Source organism: Cucumis sativus, chromosome 3 (assembly GCF_000004075.3).
Source record: "Cucumis sativus cultivar 9930 chromosome 3, Cucumber_9930_V3, whole genome shotgun sequence".
Classification (NCBI taxonomy): Eukaryota; Viridiplantae; Streptophyta; class Magnoliopsida; order Cucurbitales; family Cucurbitaceae; genus Cucumis; species Cucumis sativus.
Genome location: NC_026657.2, coordinates 2287956 through 2312413, shown reverse-complemented (window position 1 = coordinate 2312413; position 24458 = coordinate 2287956). Strand labels below are relative to the sequence as shown.

The 24458-nt window shown below is 29.7% G+C and overlaps 4 protein-coding genes across 4 annotated transcripts; 3 read left to right on the top strand and 1 right to left on the bottom strand.

Moving 5' to 3' along the window:
- The first annotated feature begins 43 nt into the window (after window positions 1–43).
- Window positions 44–6432, top strand: LOC101209789 ((-)-germacrene D synthase). Its single transcript, XM_004147202.3, has 7 exons — window positions 44–228; window positions 1983–2259; window positions 3140–3515; window positions 4425–4643; window positions 4818–4956; window positions 5402–5650; window positions 5966–6432. The coding sequence occupies exons 1-7, from the start codon at window positions 127–129 to the stop codon at window positions 6263–6265; spliced, it is 1662 nt and encodes a 553-aa protein (XP_004147250.2). The 5' UTR covers window positions 44–126; the 3' UTR covers window positions 6266–6432.
- Window positions 6433–7373: 941 nt separating this feature from the next.
- On the top strand, window positions 7374–10595 carry LOC101218160. Its single transcript, XM_004147152.3, has 4 exons — window positions 7374–7558; window positions 7807–8613; window positions 9530–9719; window positions 10068–10595. The coding sequence occupies exons 2-4, from the start codon at window positions 7871–7873 to the stop codon at window positions 10284–10286; spliced, it is 1152 nt and encodes a 383-aa protein (XP_004147200.1). The 5' UTR covers window positions 7374–7558; window positions 7807–7870; the 3' UTR covers window positions 10287–10595.
- Window positions 10596–11054: 459 nt separating this feature from the next.
- Window positions 11055–16175, top strand: LOC101218396. Its single transcript, XM_004147153.3, has 5 exons — window positions 11055–11392; window positions 12554–12631; window positions 12717–12801; window positions 13433–13521; window positions 15744–16175. The coding sequence occupies exons 1-5, from the start codon at window positions 11108–11110 to the stop codon at window positions 15879–15881; spliced, it is 675 nt and encodes a 224-aa protein (XP_004147201.1). The 5' UTR covers window positions 11055–11107; the 3' UTR covers window positions 15882–16175.
- Window positions 16176–19393: 3218 nt separating this feature from the next.
- LOC105434783 lies at window positions 19394–20670 on the bottom strand. The gene is made up of 2 exons (XM_011652105.2): window positions 20356–20670; window positions 19394–19751 (listed from the first exon to the last, which is right to left on the bottom strand). Exons 1-2 carry the CDS (start codon window positions 20593–20595, stop codon window positions 19599–19601), a joined length of 393 nt encoding a protein of 130 aa, XP_011650407.1. The 5' UTR covers window positions 20596–20670; the 3' UTR covers window positions 19394–19598.
- Window positions 20671–24458: the final 3788 nt, after the last annotated feature.

Sequence of the window (24458 nt, the reverse complement as noted above, 5' to 3'; positions counted from 1 at the left end):
ACAATAAAACTCTATAAATAAATTAGAAGCTTTGTAGAGTTGTTTTCACTTCCAACCAAAGTTTTCTTTGGAGAGAGAAAAAGAAATACTCAACAATTTTCATGTTTACTACTTGTTCCTCAACGAATGAGTAGTGTATCATCCATGAATGGTGATGGTAGAAGATCAGCAAACTTTCCACCAAATATATGGGGAGATTACTTTCTTTCCAGTACTTTTGAAACCATGGTGCTCATCTTTTTCTTTTTCTTCTTTTCTTATAATAACATCTTACATATTTCAACTTTTCGTTCTAAATACTTGGTCCTTTTGGTAACGTTCTCGTTTTCTGTTTTTTGTTTTCTATTATTTTTTGTTCTCTGTTCTTTGTTATCTATTTCATGTTTCTTTTCTTTTTTAGAATAAGAAACATGACTATGTTTGATAACTATTTCTTGTTTTCTGATTTTCTTCCAGATTTATTTTTTATTTTATTCACATCTAATTCAATTAAAAATTAAACAAAAATATATGTCCTCCATTAAATATAAAAAAATAAATACAGATCTAGTGAAAACCTACAACGAAAACTCAATCCGCACAAAGAGGAAGAGGAAAACCCAGATCTGGTGAAGAGGAAGATGTTGTGTAGAGGAAGACGATGAGAGACGAAGAAGAAAACAACGAAGACGATGAAAGGAAGAGGAAGATGATGGTTATCTGGGAAAGACGATTAAGATAAGAGAAATAAAAGGAAAATCACGTGGAGAGTGGTTATTTGGGGAAGAAGATGGAGATAGGAAGAAAAAAGAAATCGGGTAGAGAAGAAAATGGAAAAAGGAAAAGAAAATAGAAAAATAATTGAGAAAAAGGAAAATGAAACCAATAAAAATAATTTGGAAAAAAAATAGAGAAAACCAATAGAAATAATTAAGAAACGGAATGAAAGAAACTATTTTTTCCTAATAATTTTTTATAAAATGGGGAACATTTCTACTATTTTTAGAACAAAAAAACAATGAACGTTACCAAACACATCAGTTTCTTAAAAAAATGAAAACAAAAATAGGAAATAGGGAACGAAAACGTTATCAAACGGGCTAATTCATTGTTTTTTTTTTCTTCTTATGGTTTTTAAGCTTTACTAACCTTTTAATTTGTCTTTAAACTTCTTGTTTTAGTTTCGAAACGTATTAAGAGAATTCGTACTTAACATACTTAATTATTTATCGCTGTTTACTACTATGACTACTTAAAATTTAGAGAATTGCACTGTATAAACTCTCTAATTTTAGTGAGACCGATTGTTTGTATTATGAAAACATTCTCTTGAATAATATTGTTCTTTACCTACCTTGTGGATACTAACACACTCTTAATGAATCAGGCATATATATTTGTATATCAATCTTTCTCTATATTTTGTTTTGTTTTTACCACTTAATTTCATGACAATTTTTTATGTGATTCATTGAGAATATCTATTTAATTGTACTTGACATTTAGATATTTTTGTTTTGATATATCTACTTTTGTATATGTTCGAAATCAAGTTGAGTTATGTGCCCAAATCAAGGTGTTTTGGTAGTGCAGAAATTTTCAGGGGTTGCCTCGAGTTTGGGTAGCAAAAAAATAAAGTTGTTTGTCACTAGGGAATATTTTCTTTTTATTCTACATAAATTAATTAAAATAGGTTATCTCATTAGAAAAAGTTGTTTTGATAGGATATAATAAAATAAAAATCGTGTATATAATAAGAATTTTTGTGAGATAGTATATTCTTCCGTCATCTTGTATAGACTTCTATCAATATCTATCAGTACACTGATAAATACAAATAATCTATCAATGTTTATCATTGATAGAATCTAAAATTTTATCATGTTAACTATTTACAATAATTTTCTTAGGTATTATTGAGAACTTTTTCTAAATATATATAATTAGATGGAGTTCAACATTACTTTTATCTCTTAATCTTTTCTATTATTATTTTTTCTTAGAAAATGGAAGATGAAGTTGAAAAAAAAGTGGAAGAAATGGAGGAAGTAAGAAAAATGTTGATTACTTGTGTTGAGAAGCCTTTGGAACAACTAATCTTCATCGACTTGATCCAACGGTTGGGATTAGCTTATCATTTCGATATCGAGATTAAAGAAGCACTCGATCGTGTTTATATGAATTATAACAATCGCATTACTAGTGAAAGTAATGAAGATATTCACACTGTTTCTCTTAGGTTTCGTTTACTTAGACAACAAAGATACTCTATCTCATGTGGTAAGTTATTGTCACTTATTTATCCTCGATTTTTATTTATATTTATATTCAACTTGAATTCTCTCTATTATCCCCCAAGCTTTAAAGAGTTATTGTTTTATTTTATTGAAAACTTATAAAAATATACAAGTTTAGTAGTAAATGAAATTTGCTCTATGGGCAGAAAAGGAAAAAAAAAAAAAACTTTAGTAACTAGTTTCTAAATTGGTAAATTATTTTATATGACAAAATTGTTTAAAATATTTATAAATATGACAAATATGAGAAATTTATTGCTATATTTGTATCATATTTTGATTTATTTTGATATATTTAAAAACAATAACTTAATTTATTATGTATTTGATAAGGAAAATAATAAATGGGTGTTTTAATTATATTTTGAAAAAAAACCATTTTTTAAATATGTTTTTAGAATAGAAATATAAAAATAAAAGGGAAAATTATTTTCAATGATAAAACTTTTAAAATTATTTACAAATATAGCAAATATCACAATTTATTTGTGATTTGTGGTAGGTCGAGATAAACTAATATTCATGATACAAATAGTAGTCTATCTTGGTCTATCGCGATTTATTAGAGATAGATTATAATATTTTATTATATTTTGTATATATTTTGGTTCATTTTACAAAATAGATCACGAACCAAATGAGACCTTAATTTTATATTATTTTCAAAACTCCCACAGATAACGTTGGATTGAAACATTTTCTTTAGAAATAAAAAATTACGAGAAACATGGTAAACAATATATAATAATGATGCCAAACACTTTTAAAAGAAAAAAAAAAAACTAACTCGAAAACATGACCAAATGACTTGTGTTAAGTTAATGTCAAGTACTAATTGTTCATTATCTCTAATTGAAAAACAGATATCTTCAACAAGTTTACCAACGATGAAGGAAATTTCAAAGAAACACTTACGAAAGACGTAAAAGGAATGTTAAGTTTGTATGAAGCATGTCATATGCGAATGCATGGAGAAGAAATACTCGAGCGAGCATTCGCTTTCACAACCACAAACTTAAGAGCAACCATTAATAATAGTAAGGGAGGCCATGAAGATAAAGAAATAAGCTATGCATTGAAATGGCCTTTCTTTAAAGCCATGCCGAGGCTTGCATCAAGGAATTACATATCTTCTTACGAGGAAGATCCATTGCATAACCCTACTCTGCTTTGCTTTGCGAAGCTTGATTATAATTGCTTGCAAAAGCTTTACCAAAAAGAACTTCATGAAATCTCAAGGTGAGCATCATATATTTCAAAAATCTCATTTAAACTATAAGTTTATGTTTTTTAATATACCACATTAGAACTGTTTTAAGGTTTGGTTGATAATTATTTGATTTTTGAAAAATTATTGAGTTTGTTTTTTTTCCAATTTTTTATTTGTGGTTTTCATATTTTCTATACAAAACTTTGAATACTATTAGCCGATTTCTAAAAGAAAAGAAACGAGTTTTTGAAATAATCTACATTTTTTATTCTTCTTTTAGCTTTCAAATTTTGACTTCCATTTTAAACACTCAAATGTGATGTCTAACTTTTTTTTTCTCAAAAATAAAACTTATAAAATATAGAACAATGATTAGCGTACACTCTACTGCACACCAATTTTTTATTTTTTAAAAAAATTTCAAATTTCCTTTTAGACAAAGTTACACGATAGACAATTATTAAAGTATGTAAATTCAAAATTTTGAGAACTAAAAAAAATAGTTACAAAAACTTGTTTTTGCAATTTTAGAATTGGACTAAAATTTAAGTATTTCTAGAAAATTAAGGTATGAAATTTAAGAGAAAGAACATAAAACTAAAAATAAAATAAGTTCATAATATGTTTTTCAACTAACAATTCTATTTTTTTTTTTTTTTTTGTCTAATTAGGGACGAAATTATAAACAACAAATACTCAACCATTAAATACCATTAAACCCTACATATATACCTCTCCATCATTTTCATTTTTTTATATCAAACCTTTTAGACATGATACAATACTTTGTTTACTAAATTTCTAATTAAAACATAACAAATACATTTTTCATAAAGTTTATCTAACTTTTACATCAATGTTGAACACATACGCACATATGTTATATATACGAAATTTAATTAATCTCTATGTGTTTTTATGTATAAAAATTAATTTAGGTGGTGGAAAGAGTGGAAGTTGATGGAAAAACTAAGCTTTGCAAGAGATCGATGTGTGGAATGTTATATTTGGGCATTGGGAATATACTTTGAGCCCAAATACTCTCTTGGTCGAACAATTATAACCAAAATTGTTGTCCTTACTTCTATTATGGATGATATCTATGATCTGTATGCTACTTTTGAAGAACTCCAACTCTTCATCCATGCAATTGAAAGGTTTGCCTTCGATCCTCTAAATTATCCTTCTAGAATACCTTGAATTTGTTGTCTAATACTACAAAACAAAAGTATAACTAATAATATTGTTCTTCTCTTCTGTTCAGAATGTAACTAACACATTTATCGTCTAGTATTTTGTGTTAGCTTTGATTTTTTTCCTACATTTTTTAGGTGGGATGACACTTGCATTAAGGGGCTTCCAGAATACATGAAAGTATACTATGAAGCTTTATTAGAAACTTTCGAGGGAATTGAACGAGATATTAGCAAATATGACAATCCTTATGCCATATATTATGCAAAAGAAGCCGTATTATTTTTTCCCTTGTCTTACATTTCATTCTTCATCATCATCTCAGAGTAAAATATAATTTTTGTTTGCTTCCATTTAAAATATTCATTTTGGTTATCAAAATAATTAAAAATTATCAATATAGAAACTAAAACGAACATTTTAAATAACAAAAACTACAATGAATAACTATAGAGACATAGAGATAATTTTAACTTTCCACCTAATGTGAAGGATCTCAAGTATTATATATAAATATCGCATGTTTATATTATTGTTAAGCTATGTTCATGTACACACTCTCTTTTCTAATCTGCTTAAAAAAATTGCAATAACACGAACATAATTTAACTAACATAAAGTATTTATATTCTTAATAGTCTTATTCTAGTTCACATACGCTTTATATTGTTTCCTCTTTTTAGTATATTGTTTTTTGTTTAATTATTTGCATATTGTACAGATGAAAAGACAGGCTAGAAACTACTTCTTTGAAGCAAAATGGTATAAAGAAGAGTATACACCAACAATAGAGGAGTACTTAAGGGTTGGAAGAATAACTGCTTGCTACTCGTTGTTTTCTCCCATTTCATTTCTTGGTATGGGAAATGTTGCTTCCATTGAGGCCTTTGAATGGATAGAGAGTGACCCCAAATCCCTTATTGGGGCAGGAGTTATTGGTAGGATCATGAATGATATCGTTTCTCATAAGGTACCAAAATTATATTCATTATTTGAAATAATTGTTCTTAAACTCTAAATTTTCTTTTTTGAATACTTAGGTTAAGTGATCATTTATTAAGTTTGTTAGGGTAGTTGATGTGATTAAGTTTAAAATTTTGATTATTTCTAATTATTATAATTTACTACATATCTAAAAATATCATAACTAGAGTTTAACTTATTTGAATACGTATGTCCACTCGTCGTCAAATTTCAATACCAAAATATCCCAATTTAATTATAAAATATGAAGAGGAGATTTGGACATGTTTTTGTCTCTAATTATTTTGTTTTTGATGTATAGTTTGAACAAGAAAGAGGTCATGTTGCTTCCGCCGTAGAATGTTACATGATGCAATATAACGTATTAGAAAAAGAGGCGATACGAGAATTATTAGAGAAGCAAGTTGCAAATGCTTGGAAGAATATAATTGAAGATTACGTGGAATCTATCGAGGATGTTCCAAACACTATTTTTAAAAGTGTTTTAAATCTTGCTAGACTCTCGGAAACTTTCTATAAAGATGAAGATGGATATACATGTTCAGATGGAGAAACCAAACGTATTGTCATATCTTTAGTTCTCGATCCAATACCAATTTAAATGTAATTTTCAACTATAGATTATTCTATCCTACGAGTTTCTTATCTATATATATGTGACAAAATGTTTTTATGTATTAGATATGATGTAATGAATTTTTAGAAACAAAAACTTTATAATAAGTAGTGCATTTTGTTGGAAGACCTAATTGAGATTTTAAGTTTAAATAATTTGTGTGCAATTACAAGTAATTAAATTGTTGGATAATAAAATTTGAATTGGAGAGCCGTAACATTTTTTATACAGAACTCTATAGTAAAAGAGTGAAGTTAACTATCGTATGAATTTTTATAGATTAAATTTAAAAGATGTAATCTCTTGTCACTTTTATGTCCTTTCATAATTTTATATTATCAATAAAATTATGATGAAAATTTTCCAAAGTATAGAATTTTTAAGCATTTTAACCATACTATTTTTTAAAAATAAAGTTCAGGATTATTTAGTACCGTTTTTGATAAAAAAAAATAATAATAATAAAGAAGAACAATTTTTAAAATTTCCATTATTTTTTATATCATTGTTAAACTTTGGTTATCACCAAAATTTAAAATTTTGATCGATTTTCCATGTTGTCATGTTTTTTTATAGAAAATCTACGAAGAAAAGTATCACAATGTAAATATAATATAAATAACATAAGAATAATTGGTTTTAAAGCCATAAAATATTAATAACTATTTTAAAGAGGAATGGTTATAAATTACCAAAAAAAAAAAAATATTAATTTTCTTTTATGAATAGTACAAAAAAAAATAATCAATTTACAAAATATAATAAAAAAATTGTTAAATGAGATAGAGGTTGATTAAGTTTGCTATATTTTATCAATAATTTTAATATTTTACTATTTTAAAAATATTTAAAATTAAAACTATTTATAAAAAGAAAACTCAAATGAGTAAGAGAGAATGAGATACTTTTACCATATTTTTTAAATAGTTTTAACTTTTTTAAAATATATTTTGTTTGTATAACTTTACATAAAATTTATAAAAAAACTATTTAAAAAAATATTAGGATTGGTGTTTGGCAAATTAAAATAATGCATTTTTTTAAAATTAAAAATCTTTAAAAACCAAATACACCATGTAAAAACTTAGTTTTTTATATTTTTCCTTCATCATTTTCTTTGTATTGAACTCAGCTTTTTTCTTTCTTCCGAAACCCTTCTTCGCATTTAGTGCCCCCTCCCTCCCATTTCCGGCTTAGTGCTTAATCTTCGCCGCCTCCCCCACGTACTCTCAGTTGCTTCCACCTACGCCGTCGCCGGCTTTTCAGATCCACCTCAAGGTTTTTTATATGTTGTTTTATCATTTTTCTTTTATTTTGGTTGGTTGATTTATTCTATTCACTCACGAACAGGAATCGACGATTTCTTTTGTTTCTCTGGTTGATTTCTTCTTCTGCCAATGTTCATAACTAAGATTGCATCACTTGTTAGAAGAAACAAACAAAAAAGAAAAGGAAGTTCACTTGTAGTTTGCTTCATTTTTAAAATGACATCAGTTTGAGTGATTTCAACTTCATTTTGCCTTCAGGTTCTGGTTTGTAAGGGATAGAGTTGTTGTTGTGGCACTTTCAGAGAGGGGTTGTAATTTGACCATGCAAAATTTGCATAATTTAATTTACCGTCTCAGTTCCACTTCTCTTGGAAAAAATACAAATACTTCAAGACTTCTAAAACAAAATGTAGGGTGTAATTTACTTGTTGATTCAGTTTCAACATTGAAGCATGTTCAAGGAGCTTGGTTAACCACTTTGAGAGAGTTCTCTGCGAAATCTGGTGGATTTGGTGGAGGTGATACTAAGAATGAATGGGATAAAAGTGTGAGCGAATCGTTTTCTGGCCCGACATCGGATGATTTAGGCTGGGATTCTGCTTCCTCTTGGTCTACTGGATTGACCAAAGAGCATTTTGATGGGGAGGCTGTAGGCCGCAGGGCTAGTGGAGGAGGTAATTCAGAATCACCCCAGTCTTCATTAGTTTCTGGGTTGCAAGAATTTGAAGACAAAGTAAGGGAACTAGAGGCGGAAAACCGGAAAAGCAAAGTCTATGTGGATAAGTGGGGTGAAAGGATGAGGGAGACGAGCATTCTTTTGAAACAAGTAAAAGAGCCTGGCGCTAGAGGATCTTATCTCAAAGACTCAGAGAAAGCCGAGATGTATCGCTTGCACAAGGAGAACCCTGAGGTATATACCATCGAGAAGCTTGCTAAAGATTACAGGATTATGAGGCAAAGGGTTCATGCCATTCTTTGGCTGAAAGAGCTTGAAGAGGAAGAGGAGAAAAAATTGGGCCACCCGTTGGATGATTCTGTTGAGCTTTTACTCGATAACTTCCCTGAGTATGTTACAAATGCTTAACTTCTCTTGAACAATGGCGCTAATAATATACTTACAATCGTTTTTTATAAAATTTTAAATGGATATCAGCATAGTATCTTTAAAAAGTTATTTATCCCTTTCTATTTTTGTCTTTGCATGGACAATCACCCTTGTAGGTAAAATAAAACCATTGTGTTCTTAGGACTTTTATTCTATAATATCTGGATTTAACATTTCAAGGAAAGAAAACCACGAACATATATGTGATTGGTACCTGAACACCTGTTTGGTTATTTATGTTTACAGTTTCTTAATGTTTACTTTTATTCACATGTAAAATATTTTATGAAGGCACATGTTTCCTTGTTTAACTTTCAGTTGAGCTTTTGAATAAATTATTTCTATTCTCCATAAAACTATAAAAGATAAAACCATCTGTTGATTGAATCAAATACATTAGTGCTGGCTAATATTTCAATTCTCCATGAGGTACACACTTATACTATGTTAATTACTTTGTCTTTGAATTCTAACTTTTAATCGTTTTTTTCCTGAAGCCATTCAAGTGCTTGAATTCAATCTACTTCTTACATTGTAATATCTCACAAGGCCACCACTATTAATATTATGAATCTTCTAAGGTGAAGTTCAATGTTTCAAAGATTTTTTTAGCAGACAATTCACTGTGTAAGATTATTTCATTATATTAGTTAATGCTCTTGTTGTGATTAGCTTCAAAGGTAAAATATCTATATGTAGGCGTGCATAAGATTTTGTAGTTACCGCACAAAAGATTTTTAAGTTGACATGTATAAACTTGTTTAACATTGGCATCGACCTCTTAAGTCTTGTCTCCCTTATAGTTGGTTAATAAATTTATTATCTTGTTCACAATTGCCATCTTATTTTGGTTACCATTGGCATTGTTTCTTGCAGATTCTTTAAATCCCATGACCGAGAATTCCATGTGGCATCCCTTCCGTACAAACCTGATTTCAAGGTTATGCCCGAGGGTTGGGATGGTACAACCAGAGATTTGGATGAAGTCCATTATGAGATTTCCCAAAAAGAAGACGAAATGCTTTATCAAGAATTTGTCGAGAAGTTGAATTTTAACAAAAAGAAAGTAAGTTCTGATGTACTCATGCTACACTATTTGGATATGAAATGGCTGCGTGAGTAATGAAATAGAATCTTTTTGAAGCTGTTTACCAAACAATTCTTACTTCATTTGACTTAGATGATTCTGAAATGTGGAATTGATATTAACCAACAATGGTTTAATAGGCTAAAGACAGGATCGAGCCTTTACATAGTTAATGATGATGATGGATATTTATCACAGGGGAATTGTAGATATGATGTCTCTAATGATATAATGGTTTAGGTGTACAGATACAAACAGTCCCGATTTTCTATTTGCACATAACAATAACATCATCAATATAACAAATATGTTTTCTTCAAAATGCAGGTTGCAGGAGAGGTCTTCCGCCACAAATATAGTAGGCGTCGGGATGCAGATGGATGGAAATTCACAATAGAGAAACTGGGACCTCGAGGAAAACAGGGAAGCGGTGGTGGAAGGAAGTTTGTCAGCTTGCCCAATGGTTCAAGCCGGCCATTGAACGAAATGGAGAAGATGTATGTGAGGCGAGAAACACCTCGCCATCGACGTAAAATCCTTCCATGATAAGCTTCGAGCAGTTACCGGACATCATTTTGATTGTGTATTTCATGATATAAATAGTTTGAAAGAAACTGGATACATCCACCAGGATGATTTCACAATTTTCTTGTTTGGCATCATCTGAAGTAGGATTTTCTCTTTTTGTGACCGACCTGTTTTTGTTTGAACTTTCGTGCATTGATGTTGTAGTTTTCCCTGGTAGTTCAGTATCTGCATAACAGATTCTTTTAATAATGTAGCCCAAGGATAAAAAGGTTGGAGAAAAATATTGATTATATAGTTGGAAGTTAAAACTTTCTTTTTATTGCTTTATTAGAGGCCCTTTGTTCTATTTAAGAACTTTTTAGGATCTAATTTTAAATTTTGAACATTTTTGACGTTTGTTTTTATTTTTATTAAGTTATGCACTTAATGTTAAGAGAAATACAATAGGTTAGGAATTATTGGACATGAATGAAAATTTAAGATATACTTCTAAAGTTCAAAGTTTACATGTGAATCTAAAATTGAAATTTAAAAACTTAATTTTTATCTATGATGGTGAAATGTGTCAATTTTATTTTGGAATTAAACCTCAAAGTTCAAAAGATGGACTATGAACAATACCATAAAACTAATCTCTCTTTGGTCTATTGAATACTTTGTTGAAATTTACGAACCATGAGGTTAATCTTATTATCTATTAAATATATAATTTATTTTTATGTTTAATTTTAATTTAATTAAAAAAATTGTTAATTTTAGAAAGAGAGACAAATATGAAAATTTAAAAGGACCAAATTTGCAATTGAGAAAAGGAAATTGAGGTTCAGCTGAATTAGCAAATGGGAACTGAAAGTGAAGCAATGGCAGAGCAGAACTCCATGGAAGCACAGAACCTCGACCTCAAATGCCTTCCAAATCTTGACTCTCCTCCTTCCTCTGTTCCCTCTGATGGTGCTGATGATGACGACACCGTGGCTCGACTCTCTGCCATTCTCACAACCAACGCTGTCAACGACTTTTCCTTCAAAAGGGTGCCTTCCGATTACTACGATTGGCCCCTCGAAGCGCGACGGGACGTTCTTGATGCTGCCTCTATCGACCATCTCTGCAAGAGCATCGTTCTGGTGCGTTTTTGGAATCGGATTCGTTCTTTATTGCAATTTCAAATGTGTGTTTTTGGTTTTATGATTTTGAGTGCGTATGTTGATTGCATTTGGCCCTTTTCATATCGTATTTTCCTTATTTGGTTTTGAAGTAGTGGGTATTGTGTGGACCGTAGAGTACTTTCTGGAAATGCTTCCGATGGAATTACCATGGTTGTTGAGTGTCTCTCTTACTGAATTGCATTTTTTTTTCTTTTGGAAAGGGATAGGGATTTTGTGGTAGTTAGAAATGTATTGAACAAAGCATGTGTATTTAAGTCCTTAATCGTGGGGTTTTCTTTTTTCTTTTTCTTTTTACATTTTATTTGATAAGACAATGATAATTCATTAGTTTGTGACTTGTGCGTATATATGCTTCCAAAAATTTCTTGCACATTTTATGCTAGATTGCTTGAAACTATCCTTTTTGTAGCAAATTCAGGATCTTGTTGCAATACCATCATGGGATATTTGTTGAAAAGTTAGTAGGAGAATTTTAGATGGGATTGAACTATATTTGTACGATTTTCTTGGTGCTTTCGTATATAGTAGTTTTTAGTTCAGACACTCCAAGATTTTTTATAACTTTTCTTAATCAGTGCTAATTTGAGAGTGAGTTTCCCGAAAGTTTTCTATTTCTTTATGTGTTAATGAATTGTTTTGAGCAACAAATGGAATCATATAATTTATCATTATTTTCACCTTCCATATAGTTCTTGGCTAGGACGTCCAATGATTTTACTTCTAATAAAGTAAATTTGCCCGACAGAACTTGAAAGAGAGAAGAGATGGGAAGAAAAGGCCCTTCTCATATTTTTATTACTTTTGCAAATGTGGTGTTTATACTTGATAATTGATATAAGTTTAGTCAAAAGGGTACATGTTGCTGCTGATTTGTTGACATGCTTGACAATTGTTAGGTGTATGACTGTCAGTTTGAAGGTGATAGACAAATTTCGTTGTCAAATACTGTATACAAAGTCAACCATTTAGAATTCAAAATTTAGTTGAAAAGAACTCAGCATTTATTGTGTGCTACTCTAAAATATTATTTATCATATCTATGATCTCTCCTTCCTTGGCCAGTTTTTGTAGATGCTAAAAAATGACTGGCATTTGGTATACTTCTGTTTTTTCTGTCAGGTAAATACTCAAGCCCCATCCCATATTGTTGATTGCAGTGATCGCAACAATTCAAAATACTATATTGTTGTTGTTCAGGTATTGACTTAATTTCCGTTTTATGTAAACAGTGTGGTCTGAAAGATCTGTATTAGCTTTAAAAGTATAACATTTCTGAATGCAGTATACTGCCAAATTTAATGCTGAAACGATTAGAAGCTTCCTGTATTCACTCAATGATGGCAAGATAGCAAAAAAGAAATTCAACTGTAAGTTTTCTAATATCCCGTTTTAGATTCCTAAATGATATTAAATGTGTTACTGCAAGCCTGTAATCTCACCTTAGCAAGGACAGAGACTCCTTATTCCCAAAATACAAACGTTCAGCATAAAGACTTCTGACACACTAACTCCCCTAAATAGAAAACGCATTGCATACCCTATCTCACATGTGCTTCATTATGTACGCCAGGTGAATTCCCATTTCTACCCCTTCTAAAGTACGTATTGACTATTGGGGGTTTGACAGTTACTATATTCACGTGCATGCTTTGATTTAGTTAACTGAGGAGATTATGGCATTATGCAATCCAAGCACCATTAGTTTGTTCATGCTTTGATCTAGATCTATGAAAGAACAAGGGGAGGCCATGCAAAACCATGATCAAACCAACCAAAAACGGCTACTAAAAGTGAGAATGAGATTATTGAAATACCATAGTTGTTGTTGGCTTTAATAAAAAATGAAAATGAAAAATAAAAGGAAAATCACTATACAAACCATGTTAGAAAAGCAAAGGGGACGCACTGATGTTTCAGATGCCACAGTAGCTGTAAATGTTTTTGTTTCCATTTGTATATTTAACATTAGACAGCTATCATGGTTTCTAATTTACACAGTGAGACTTGCTCCAGAGGAGATATCTGCAAAACTAACTGGATATGAGCATAATGGAGTGACGTGCATTGGCATGAAAACGGATATTCCAGTAAGCACCTCAATATCTGATTTTGACTTAATTTATCAAAAAATTTCTAGCTCGAGTAACCCATATGGCCATCTTTAAGTTTTTAATTTATTTTTCTTACATATGTGCTTTAATGATCCTTTAACCTCTCAAATATCCATCAATTTGCTGGTAATGTTTTTTTTTTTGCAAAAGTGATGATGCCTATTTTCTTTTATATGGTTCTTGTTGTCTATTCTTGTTGGATGTGTTAGAAATAATGGGCTTGGGTCATGTTGAAAGCTCAAAGGTAGTTGAGATTCACTTTGTCCTAATTTTTGTTATTGTGTTGCCTATAAATATTTTTCCCTTTTTACCTTTATTATCATAAGAAAATAATAAGAAATATCATCATCGTAGTTTTTCTCCCTACACTAGGGTTTCCACATAAACTTGTGTTAGTTCGACATCTCTACTTTCAATAAGATGGAAGGCTAACCTATATTAAATTCTACCATATCTTCTGTGTTCTTTAATTTCATCGTGAACATTGTAACAAAGTAGGCATAAAATCAACCATTTATCAGGAGATTGTTGTAACTAACTGAGGTAAGTTATAAAATCTAAAGAATGGGAAAAGGAGAATGATTAAAGTGTCATCAATAAGAGGAAAATGGAGAGGAAACCCAACTTAGATAAAAAATAAAAGAAACTAACAGATGGACTTTGGGCCAACCAAGAGCAGCAGGTTCAACTTCAAACTCCCAAGGTAAACTGTTTTTATTTTTTGGTAATAGGAATATAGCCAAACAAAGTGAGAGATTATTGCTGGAAATATTCCTTTTGACCATGACTTGGTTTATGAAACATCTTCAATGGCAGAGACGCCATCTCCACTGAGACTAGAGTCCAGCTTCCTCATCTTTGGGAATTATCAACTTATAGCTTTCTTACTTCAAGTTTGATTTCCTAAAAAGGTTCAATACTTAATGGTTTGGACCTAGGGGCAATAAAGCAATAAGTACGGCAGTATGCTAAGAATTGTTAGAGAGTAGAAACTAGAAACTATTTGTCATAAATAGAAGGGTCGTGGGGAGGTAGCCTTTGTATAACTGTCTTGAGTGTGCTTAAGAGGTGAGTGTCCAAGTAATTCGAATTACTTAATTAATAGTTTCAAGTTATAATTACTTTATTATCTTTCAATCAATATTTCGGAGTATTATTACATGGTTCATAAATGTCTCCCAATTACCTCACCCATGAGAATGAAGGAGCTGAAGCAAGGTAAGTTGTAGGAATCAGAAATAGGTGAAGTGTTTCCTTTCGGTTGATGCGTCTCGTGGATGTCAACGGATCCTTTAGTCTTCCAAGTTCATTTTTTTTCTTGATGGCTATTCACATAGTATATGTATTTCAAGACACAGAAAAGGCCTCACAATTTGGAGAAACGGTACTAAAATGATTGATTATTCCAAAAGATCTCTCACTACTCTATGGCTATTAAAGAACTCGTGAAAAAGAATCCAACGCCAGTTGTCCTTTAGCCAATACAAGTAAACTGGCATGGAATCCCGGTATGTCTTTTCAACATTCCACTGTCGGCATATATTACAGACTAGGTACAAATCTACCTTTTTCCAGGTAAGGCTTTCATACAACTAATTAAGATAAGAAACAGACCCAGAAATAGCAGATATCAAATAGTTAATAAATCAAATACTTAACATATTTGGGCTCTGTCGTCCAAGCTTCCTGGAAATGGAATTTCCACTAACATTGTTATATCCCTAGATCTTTCTTGATTCTTTGCCATCTGATTTTTGCCCAGCCTCCAGCTACTGTGTTGGACCAGTGTTTCAATTCATTGCTGTCAACATTTTCTGTTGGGCAGTATGTTGTGGTCCACTATTGCTTTTGCATAGACCAATGATACTCTGCCAGTCTGCCTTCACTGAAAAATGTCTCAATCGAAATTAGAACTAAAAGCTGGTTCGTTCGGCAGCATAACCGTGTGGTTGAACACAAAATGGTTCTTAGTTTTTACATTTTCCGAAGCCTTAAGCAAATAATCACATTATGTGTGTAGATTTTTTAGATTATGATGTAATACAAAAGTATATTGGGGCGTTATTGACTAAAAAGTCATGGATCAATCTACGAATATAAATAGAAAAATATACTTTCTGATGCGTCATTGACTATATTTGTATGTTTAATCTCGATCTTGGTCGTGCTTTTATTGACTAGTTACATGCTCCTTTCAGGTGATTTTGGATGAAGCGATTGTGAAACTAAATCCTGATTATTTTTGGTTGGGCGGTGGAGAAACCGACCTGAAGTTGGGAATCAGGACATCGGAATTCATAAACTATGTCAAACCCTTCATTATCAAGTGTAGTTAGAAGGACCCATTTTCACCCTGTTCAAGCTCAACAACAAATCAAACACAACAGACTAATACTACAAGGATCCAGGTTTTCAGTATTTGATGCTATTTAAATTCTTTCTACTTCTGAGTATCAATTGTTTTGTATGCTCCAAATGTGGATGGAACCAAAAACAGAAAGAAAAGAAAAGGAAATTATTCATCATTCCTTAGAAATGGGATTCGGCTGTTTAACTTGTGTTACAATCCAACCTTTAAATGAACATTAATGATTTTGATTAATGGACCACTTTCAATTTTGAGGTGATTATGATGTGTGAGTGATGAAAAGTTAGTAGCAAACATATGCAGAATTTGTTGTTCAAAATGGAACAACATTGGAATTCATGTACGTAGAAGCAAGAACAAGCAGTGGTCATATCAATGCAATTGCCGGTGGCTTTTTGTGAACATTTATGAGCCCTTGGCTGCTTCTTGGCAAAGACTAAGGGTTTTGTTTTTTGAATTTCTCAAACCTTTTTTGAAAGTGAAATTTTATTTTGAATCAATTGTATTGTGTGCAAATTTTCTTTTTTAATTATGGTTTTGAGGTATAGGATTTTGGTATTCAGATTCAATTCTTTTTGTATGGAATACATAAAATAAGGAAGATTTAAACCAATTTGCTTGCTTCTTTTCTCTTGATTAGCAAAAGGGGACTCATATTGAAACTGTTTGTGGAGAGTGAATATTGAATTTTTCTTTCTTGTTTGGATTCATTTCCACGGGTTTTTGATAAATAGGTTGTTTTCAAATATAACAAAACGAACTAACTTATTTATAAATATAGTAAAATGTCATTAATTATGTATTATTGACAGACGGGTGATAGACAACTAATAATATGAGTAATTAACATTGTTGGTAGATAGTGACATTTTATTATACATGTAGATATGTTTAGCAGTTTTATTTTTTAAAATAATTACCCTCGTTTGATTTAAGATTTGGGAACTAAATTTGTTACTATTCATTTTCATAGAGTATTGTTTCTTCAATGGGATTACAAACTAAGTAATGAAAAATTCGCAAGCTTTTATTTTAGATTGGATTGTAAAGGAGGCTTTTTACCATTTGAGTTTAGTTTCAATTTAGCATATATGCTTCTTTTCAAGTTCTAGTATGATATTGAAAATTTTAATTCGACAAAATAGTAGAGTTCATGGATGCACGAAACTTGATTAAGTGACGTTGACATGATTTTCATGTTAAAGTTTAATTCTCCACCTCTGATGTAGTAGTGTTAGGCTTTATTACATTTTTAAAAAAAGAAAAGAGAAACATTATAATTATGTATAATGTAAGAATTCGGAAGAAGTGAGAGGAGAAATGGAAATTAAAATAAGTTAGAGGCCAACTACCTTTGTCTTTTGATTTAAATATTAAAAGAGAGACCAAAAAGAGAAACAAACCACAATTTACACATCCTTATCATTCATCCATTTAAATGTCCCCTTCCTTCTATTACAAAAATCATTTATTACTATAAACACTTTATAAATAATATATTTTACAAAATAAACAAAAAGCACCCCATTAAATATTATGCCCATCAAAATATAGTTGTATTTGTTCTCTCCTCAACTTGCCCATATATATATTATTATTATTTTTGAAAAAATTAAATTTTTTACTAGCTAGGTACATTATCTTACATATTTTTTTTTGTTCTAGTTTTAGTTATAGTGGTAGTGGAAAGTATTGCAAAATTAAAGTAAGTCATGTTTGATACACATTATCGATTCATGTACTGATCTAAAATAAAGACGTACAAGTTGTAGTTGTAGTTGTAGTTCTAGTCTTGCCTTTGTTTTTCTTAATGAAAATAATAACGTTTAAAACTTAGTCAAATGCATGCAACCAAAATGTTAGGTTTTGACCCCACATCATTATAACAAAATTGCATATCATGGAGTGTTCATCTCCCATTATGCATAAAATTACTTGTCATGTTTTGGGTTTTGTAGATCAGTTTGTCATCCACTTGACTTTAGTCATGAAATACCTTTTCAAGAATAAGGTTCAAATTTGATATAATGGTTAGAAAGTTTAGAAACTACATCCAAAAAATAAATTTGGTGTTAATAAATAAGTCCAAAACTAGGTCTAAGAAAACTCGACTTGCATGAGTCAATTGATTTAGGGCATATAAGTTTGATATTTGGATTGACTTTGTACGAAAATATTAAACGTATTATGTACATGTCAAACCATGTATTATATTAAATAAGTCATTTAAGGAAGAGGAGTGTAAAATAACTTGTATTTAGAAATAATTTGCATCAATTTAGCTATATATATTAATCCCATTGAATAATTTTATAAAAAATATCCTAAGCTTTTAAGGTTATATCAAATAAAATCTCCATAATAACTAAAAATTATTACTTGTAACTATTTTTACTTGATTCTTTAAAAATCCAATTTAAAATCATAAAATAAAACTATTTTTCTCCACAAACCCTACTTGAGTAGCTAAAAAATTATAATAAATTTCTTCTTTTTTTTCTAAAATTAAATCAATGGAAATGGGAGATAATGAGAAGGTAAAAATGGCTGATGAAATGGCGATAATAGACTTCCATGTGTATCTCTAATTCTTTTTTAGTAAAATATTGGAGATAAAAGAGTTTGGAACCACAAATTTCATAGTTATTAGTATACTTTAATATGAATGTCAGTTTGAACGAGCTAAGCTTTTGTATTACATTACATTAGTACATGCATTTATAGAAGTCTTGTACATGTAACATACAAAATCTAATTAACTTGATTATCATTTATAAAACTTTTGATTAATCTTAACTAATTATACAATTATTATCTTAAAATTTTGATTTATACAATGTTGAGGAACAATATAAATTTTTACTTCAAACTTTATTAACCAACTGCTTTAATATAAAACAATTAATTCAACTTTAACTTTAAGTAAAACCAAATCTAAACCAGCAACGACGACCAAGCATGCTTATGCGAAAATAGTACTAAAATTGGGTGATTAAATGAAAAGTCCTCGTGTATACCAAGTTATTTATATGAACGTCTATCTAACTAATTTAGTCTCACATTAAATTGTCATAGATATATATCAAATCCTAAACTTCTTGTACAAAATCTAAATCTATGCAAGAAAGTGTAAATGAGTTTCTAGTTGTTGCTCGTACTTTAAACCAAAGGGTCAAAGAATCAAATCTCTCATTTCATCTAGTGTTGAACTCGAAAAGAGTTAAAAAAATTAAACGTTCAATAACTCAAATTTCTCTATTGTCGTCATTTCTTGAAAGGAAGATACGCTTCGAATTATTAGTAGGTCTACGGCTAAAGAACATCTCAATAAAAATAAAGTCCTCTAGCCTATATTATTAAGCTTCAAAAAATGAAATAAAACGCACAAATTCTCACACTTTTGAAAATTCACAATTTTTTACAACTCATACAACTCTTTTCTTCTTCACTCAAATTATATAAATAACAAAAACCCTTGAATACAAAATACAAATTAAAGCCGTTTGCATATATAACTTTTAAAAAAAAATCAAAGATAAATCCTCACATAGTTATTTATACTCTATTTTTTTTCTTTATTCCAATATATAGAAAAATTAAAAAAGAAAAAGACTTTTATTTTTTAAACATATTTAAATATTTGATGGCAAATTTGAGAAATATTACAATATATCTATACATATATCTAGGGTTTTTCATTGTGAATAGGAGGCTTCCTGTGGGGTTGTGCATAATCCATCACTACCATGTCTTCTCCAACTTCATTTTCCTTAGAATTCATCACTTTTTCTTTCATTGGAAACTCCATTACCAATCTGCTTCCATCTCTCTTCATTCCCTGATAAATTAAAATACCAAAGTTAATTCATTAATCACTCACTCACTATATTTCCAAATAATTCCCCTTTTCATGTATTTATCATTCATATGCCTTTGTCTGTATTAATGAAATTATTATTGTCCTGTACCAAAGAACTTAAATGGTGTCTTTATTCATGATTATTATTATCTTGACTCGAGAATTAAATGTTGATGTCGATGAAAATTATGAGATTTTAAAGCTTGTACAAATATAAATAGAAATAATGATAAAAGGATATTAGGTTGGTTTTCTTATAAAATCAAATATATTTGATATCGATAATTACACATTATATTTCGACCAAAAACCATTTGATTGAATTTTTAAATAAGATAAGGTATGCATGTATAGTTTGGTTGACATATTTATTGCATTATTTAGAGGAAAAATATATTTTTATCGCCTCATATATATTTTGATATATTGAGTTTTATCAAGATGTAGATATGTTTAAATGAAAATGTCCAACATATCTAAAAACTCCCCCTCTCATATAGCTAGCTTAGTAATCATGAAGTAAATCACAAGCTCATCTTTAGAAAGCACAAGATGGGAGATGAAGTATATATGTATAGTATACCTTTAACATTTCAATTCCAATAATATTCTCCTTATTATGAAGAATGTTGTCATTGTTGTTTTTGTCGAAACTTCCCTCCTGATCATGATTTATACTCCAAATCCCTTGAGACATCGAATGCAGTTCATTAATCCTGGAAACAAAATTCGAACTCTGGAAGAATCGAAGACGACTAGCGTCACATGCATGCAAAGTAGATGAGAAGAATAAGAGAATGAGAAAGAAATAAGGCATAGCCATGAGAAAGGAAAAAGAGAGAAAAGGTGAAAGAGAAGAGGGTTTTGTTTGGAATAATGAGAGATGGAATTAGGGTTATAGGGAAGTATATGTAATGGAAGAGGGAAGTGATAGAAAAAGAGAGAGAGCATTAAATGAGGATGGAAAAATGTTTGTTATTGAGAACATGGAGTTGTTTGGGCTATCAACCTTCAAAACTAACTCTCAAATATATGGTGGGCTCTTCTTTGTCTCCTCAATATCTAACTTTTTCTTTAAACAAAGGAACTTACAGAGAGAGAGAGAGAGAGGAGAGAGCTATGCTAATTTTTTAGTTAAACCTATGAATGGAAGTTTATGAAATTTCACAAAGGATATAATTTAGTTGCATGTTAATTTTCTTTGTTCACACTTTTTAGTTACACACGCGGATACTCAATTTGTCAGTTTATCCAAAGCTGATACGTTAAAAAGTAAGTTTAATGTATTAATACTTTAAAATTTATAGATAGTTCAACAAGTGAAAATCAATATTGTTTGATAAGTAAACGACATTACAGGAGGAGTTCGAATGTAGGACATATTCAAGTTAAATCACCATTCAACCTATCTCTTAAGGAAAACGCATAATACAAACTCTATTATCCAACAACTATTAAATCGGTCCAAAAACACCCGTCGACTATTATGAAGTCGAGTTTTTTAAAAGAGTGTAATAGCATTAAATTAAAAAAAAAAAAAAAAAGATCCAAATCAAGTGTCTTTGGCTTGCAAGACTTATTAGATCCACTTATATATATATATATATATATATGATATGTTGCTCACATTTAAAACCTCATGGATGCATGTGAGATATTTAGGGGAGCGAAAATTTGGAAGAGAGTGTAAAGATGAATGAGAGATCAAGATGGCATAGCATTTAGTTCATTCAATAAAAAATCACATAATAGAATACAAAATAAAACATAGTTTCTTTTTTTATTATTTTAAAGAAAATAGATACTTCTTGTTGAAAGATCAGTACTTGAGAAACATACAACAATGTGTTAGAAAAAAGCAAACAAGTTAAAGAGCAATAGATTAATATCGAAAGACCAGAAGTACGTTATCTTCCAAAGTTTTCAAACCATCATTAATGACGTTTTTTAATATACGATAGATAGTTTTCCTTTCATTTCAAACAGACCAAAAATATAAACGATTGAAATGTTGAACAATAAGAACTAACATTGAAGAATTGATTAATAGAGAGCAAAGATCGATGATCGATCTTTCTAAAAAGAAACGATATTTTGGGTAAGTTTTGTGCACATCTCCCACAAGACTGGAAATATAAACCTGAAAGGGCTTTTTAAAAAGAAAATAAAAAGATGGTCTATAGTTTGTTTGCTTCTATAAAAAAAAATGGTCCATATAGTTGTTTATTTTACTGGAACATAATTAAAAACACTTTGATCTAATTAAGCCTTAACCTTCTATTATAATTTATAATAAATTTAATTCAAACAATTTTACTACCCTAATATTCAAAATAGCATTTATATAAGGAGTATTTTTTAAAATAGTAAAATAAATTAAAATATTTACAAATTATAGCAAAAAAAAATTTTAATTCTATCATAGTCAATGACAAGAATATCACTATCAAATATTTGTTAAATATTTGTTAGTGATGGAATCTAAAATTTGACTGTAACTTATAAATGTTTTATCAACTTAGCTAATTTTTTAAAATTCTAATTTGAAACTTTGTTTGACTTTGAGAAGGCTCTCTTAATTCTTATAGTGTAACAATAGATTGAGACACTTCTCTCAATAAAGGCATCAATAATAATTAACTTTTCTACACTTCCTCTTCAGACTTCTATTGTCAAACACTAATCATAGTTCATATATATATATATATATATACCCTTGGTTTGGAAAAAAAAGAAAGATATACATATATACATATATATTTGTTTTTTTTTCAAATACTTCTAAATTGATAAATTATAAAATTAAAAAAAAAAACATTTTAAAAAATCGTAAAATATTGAAACTATTCAAAAATATAATGAAATTAGACAAAATGGATGATAGTGAATCATTGAGAATATGAACGTAATAGCATGCATAAACAGTTTCTGTTATTTGAAATTAATAATGAAGACATATCTCATATGGTCAAATTTTATATTCCTCAGCTTCTACATGTTATTTGAAATAAGATAGTTTTTCTTTTTCTAGAAAGGAAGAATGTAAATATGTGTGTGTGTGACTATGTGAGCCAACGTACCCACCACACATATTTCTTCCCATTTAATTGCAATTCACACATTTTTGTTCTCTTAATTAAATGATTGACAATTGACATAATAGCATCCCTTGTGCATTTACTTATTAAATTTTAAATTTTATCTTCTTAACTCGTACTATTCGTTAAAACGATCGTAGTTCAACATATATCCGAATGTGTTAGAGAAATATAGGGTTCGATCAATTCCTCCTCGTATATTATTTATTTGTTTGTTTTTTTACTTAATTCTTTAGTGTAATTAGATAGAGAAATTCAAACTACATAACTCAGTATGGTTACTAATAAATTTTTGTGTTGATTGAGTTATATTCGTTTTAACAATATTTATCTTTTTTAAAAGTTGAAATCTTATGTACGGTATGACACAAATATATGACTAGTTTCAAAATGAATTTAATTCGGTAAACAAATAATTGAGTATTTATATGATTATTATGTAATTATTAAGTATAAATATTATAGAATGATTAAAGTAAAAAAGTTTAGAAAATAATGACTTAAATGATTAATGAAAACCAAAACATGAACAAAGAACTTGCCACACCTTTAATAATAAATTGATATCTATCTACTCCATACAAATGGTTGCGTTGATTATATGTATATAATCAATTGTAGTATATCATAAGAAAAAAAACAATAATAATGAAATATGTTGTATATATATTTGTTCAAAAGCTCAAAAATTTATTGAGCTTTTTGGAAGATAGTTTGAGAGGGAAAATAATAATGGGAGGAAGAGAAAGAAAAAAGGAAATAGGAGAGTTGAACAAAGAAGCATGGCCTAATAGTAACTTTGTACCCACAAATTAGGGACATGAAACCCTCCAACTCTTTCCAGCCCCCCATTGACCCTGTTTGCCACGTGGCATTATTTCCATGTGCCTTCGGCCTATCCCGTCTTGCCACGTAGGATTTCGTGTTGGCTTTTGTGGGCTATTAGGGTTTCTTCTTGTCTATGTTTGTCTTCTGGTTCTTTTCGTGAGTCAATTTGGTTACAACATAGTTGTTCCCACAAGATGTATGCACCAATGAGAGCATTTTTTTTTCTTTCATACTACGATATAGTGTGTATATATATATATATATATAAATCAAGTCGAAGTTGGTGGCCATGTGACATCCTAATCGAAATGGTTATGAATTTAAAACTTCCTATACTCTATATACTACGACCTATATGTCACGCTAATATATATAACTTCTAAAACCATGAGAATAGAGCATAGAGAGAAAAATAAATTTTCATAATAAAAATATTAGAATGATTACAACGAGTAGCGTTTTATAGAGTTAATACTTAAAGGTATAGAAACATTTTTAAATAATTACAAATATAGCAAAATCTAACGACTATAGACTCTAGCTTATACACCCTGAAAGTTAAATCTAAATTTTGTTGTAGTATTTGAAATTTCTCTTTGGATTGTATTACATCGGTAAATACTTTGACTATGATTGTAACAATCCCTAAATATAATTCTATTGATAAACGGTTGTTTGAACCACAAGTTGAGTTGGATGAAATGAGCTATTATAACACACTCGGTGTTTGGGTCTCCTATATTATTATAGTTGACTTTAG

Excerpts from the sequence above, each read along its gene's own strand:
- LOC101218396 (XM_004147153.3), top strand. The coding sequence starts at position 11,108 with ATGGGAACTGAAAGTGAAGCAATGGCAGAGCAGAACTCCATGGAAGCA. Across the intron at positions 12,632-12,716 it reads ACTATATTGTTGTTGTTCAG|TATACTGCCAAATTTAATGC; the intron begins GTATTGACTTAA and ends TTCTGAATGCAG. Across the intron at positions 13,522-15,743 it reads GCATGAAAACGGATATTCCA|GTGATTTTGGATGAAGCGAT; the intron begins GTAAGCACCTCA and ends TGCTCCTTTCAG.
- LOC105434783 (XM_011652105.2), bottom strand. The coding sequence starts at position 20,595 with ATGGCTATGCCTTATTTCTTTCTCATTCTCTTATTCTTCTCATCTACT. Across the intron at positions 19,752-20,355 it reads TTGGAATTGAAATGTTAAAG|GGAATGAAGAGAGATGGAAG; the intron begins GTATACTATACA and ends TTAATTTATCAG.
- LOC101209789 (XM_004147202.3), top strand. The coding sequence starts at position 127 with ATGAGTAGTGTATCATCCATGAATGGTGATGGTAGAAGATCAGCAAAC. Across the intron at positions 2,260-3,139 it reads AAGATACTCTATCTCATGTG|ATATCTTCAACAAGTTTACC; the intron begins GTAAGTTATTGT and ends ATTGAAAAACAG. Across the intron at positions 5,651-5,965 it reads ATGATATCGTTTCTCATAAG|TTTGAACAAGAAAGAGGTCA; the intron begins GTACCAAAATTA and ends TTTGATGTATAG.
- LOC101218160 (XM_004147152.3), top strand. The coding sequence starts at position 7,871 with ATGCAAAATTTGCATAATTTAATTTACCGTCTCAGTTCCACTTCTCTT. Across the intron at positions 8,614-9,529 it reads TTACTCGATAACTTCCCTGA|ATTCTTTAAATCCCATGACC; the intron begins GTATGTTACAAA and ends TGTTTCTTGCAG. Across the intron at positions 9,720-10,067 it reads TGAATTTTAACAAAAAGAAA|GTTGCAGGAGAGGTCTTCCG; the intron begins GTAAGTTCTGAT and ends TTCAAAATGCAG.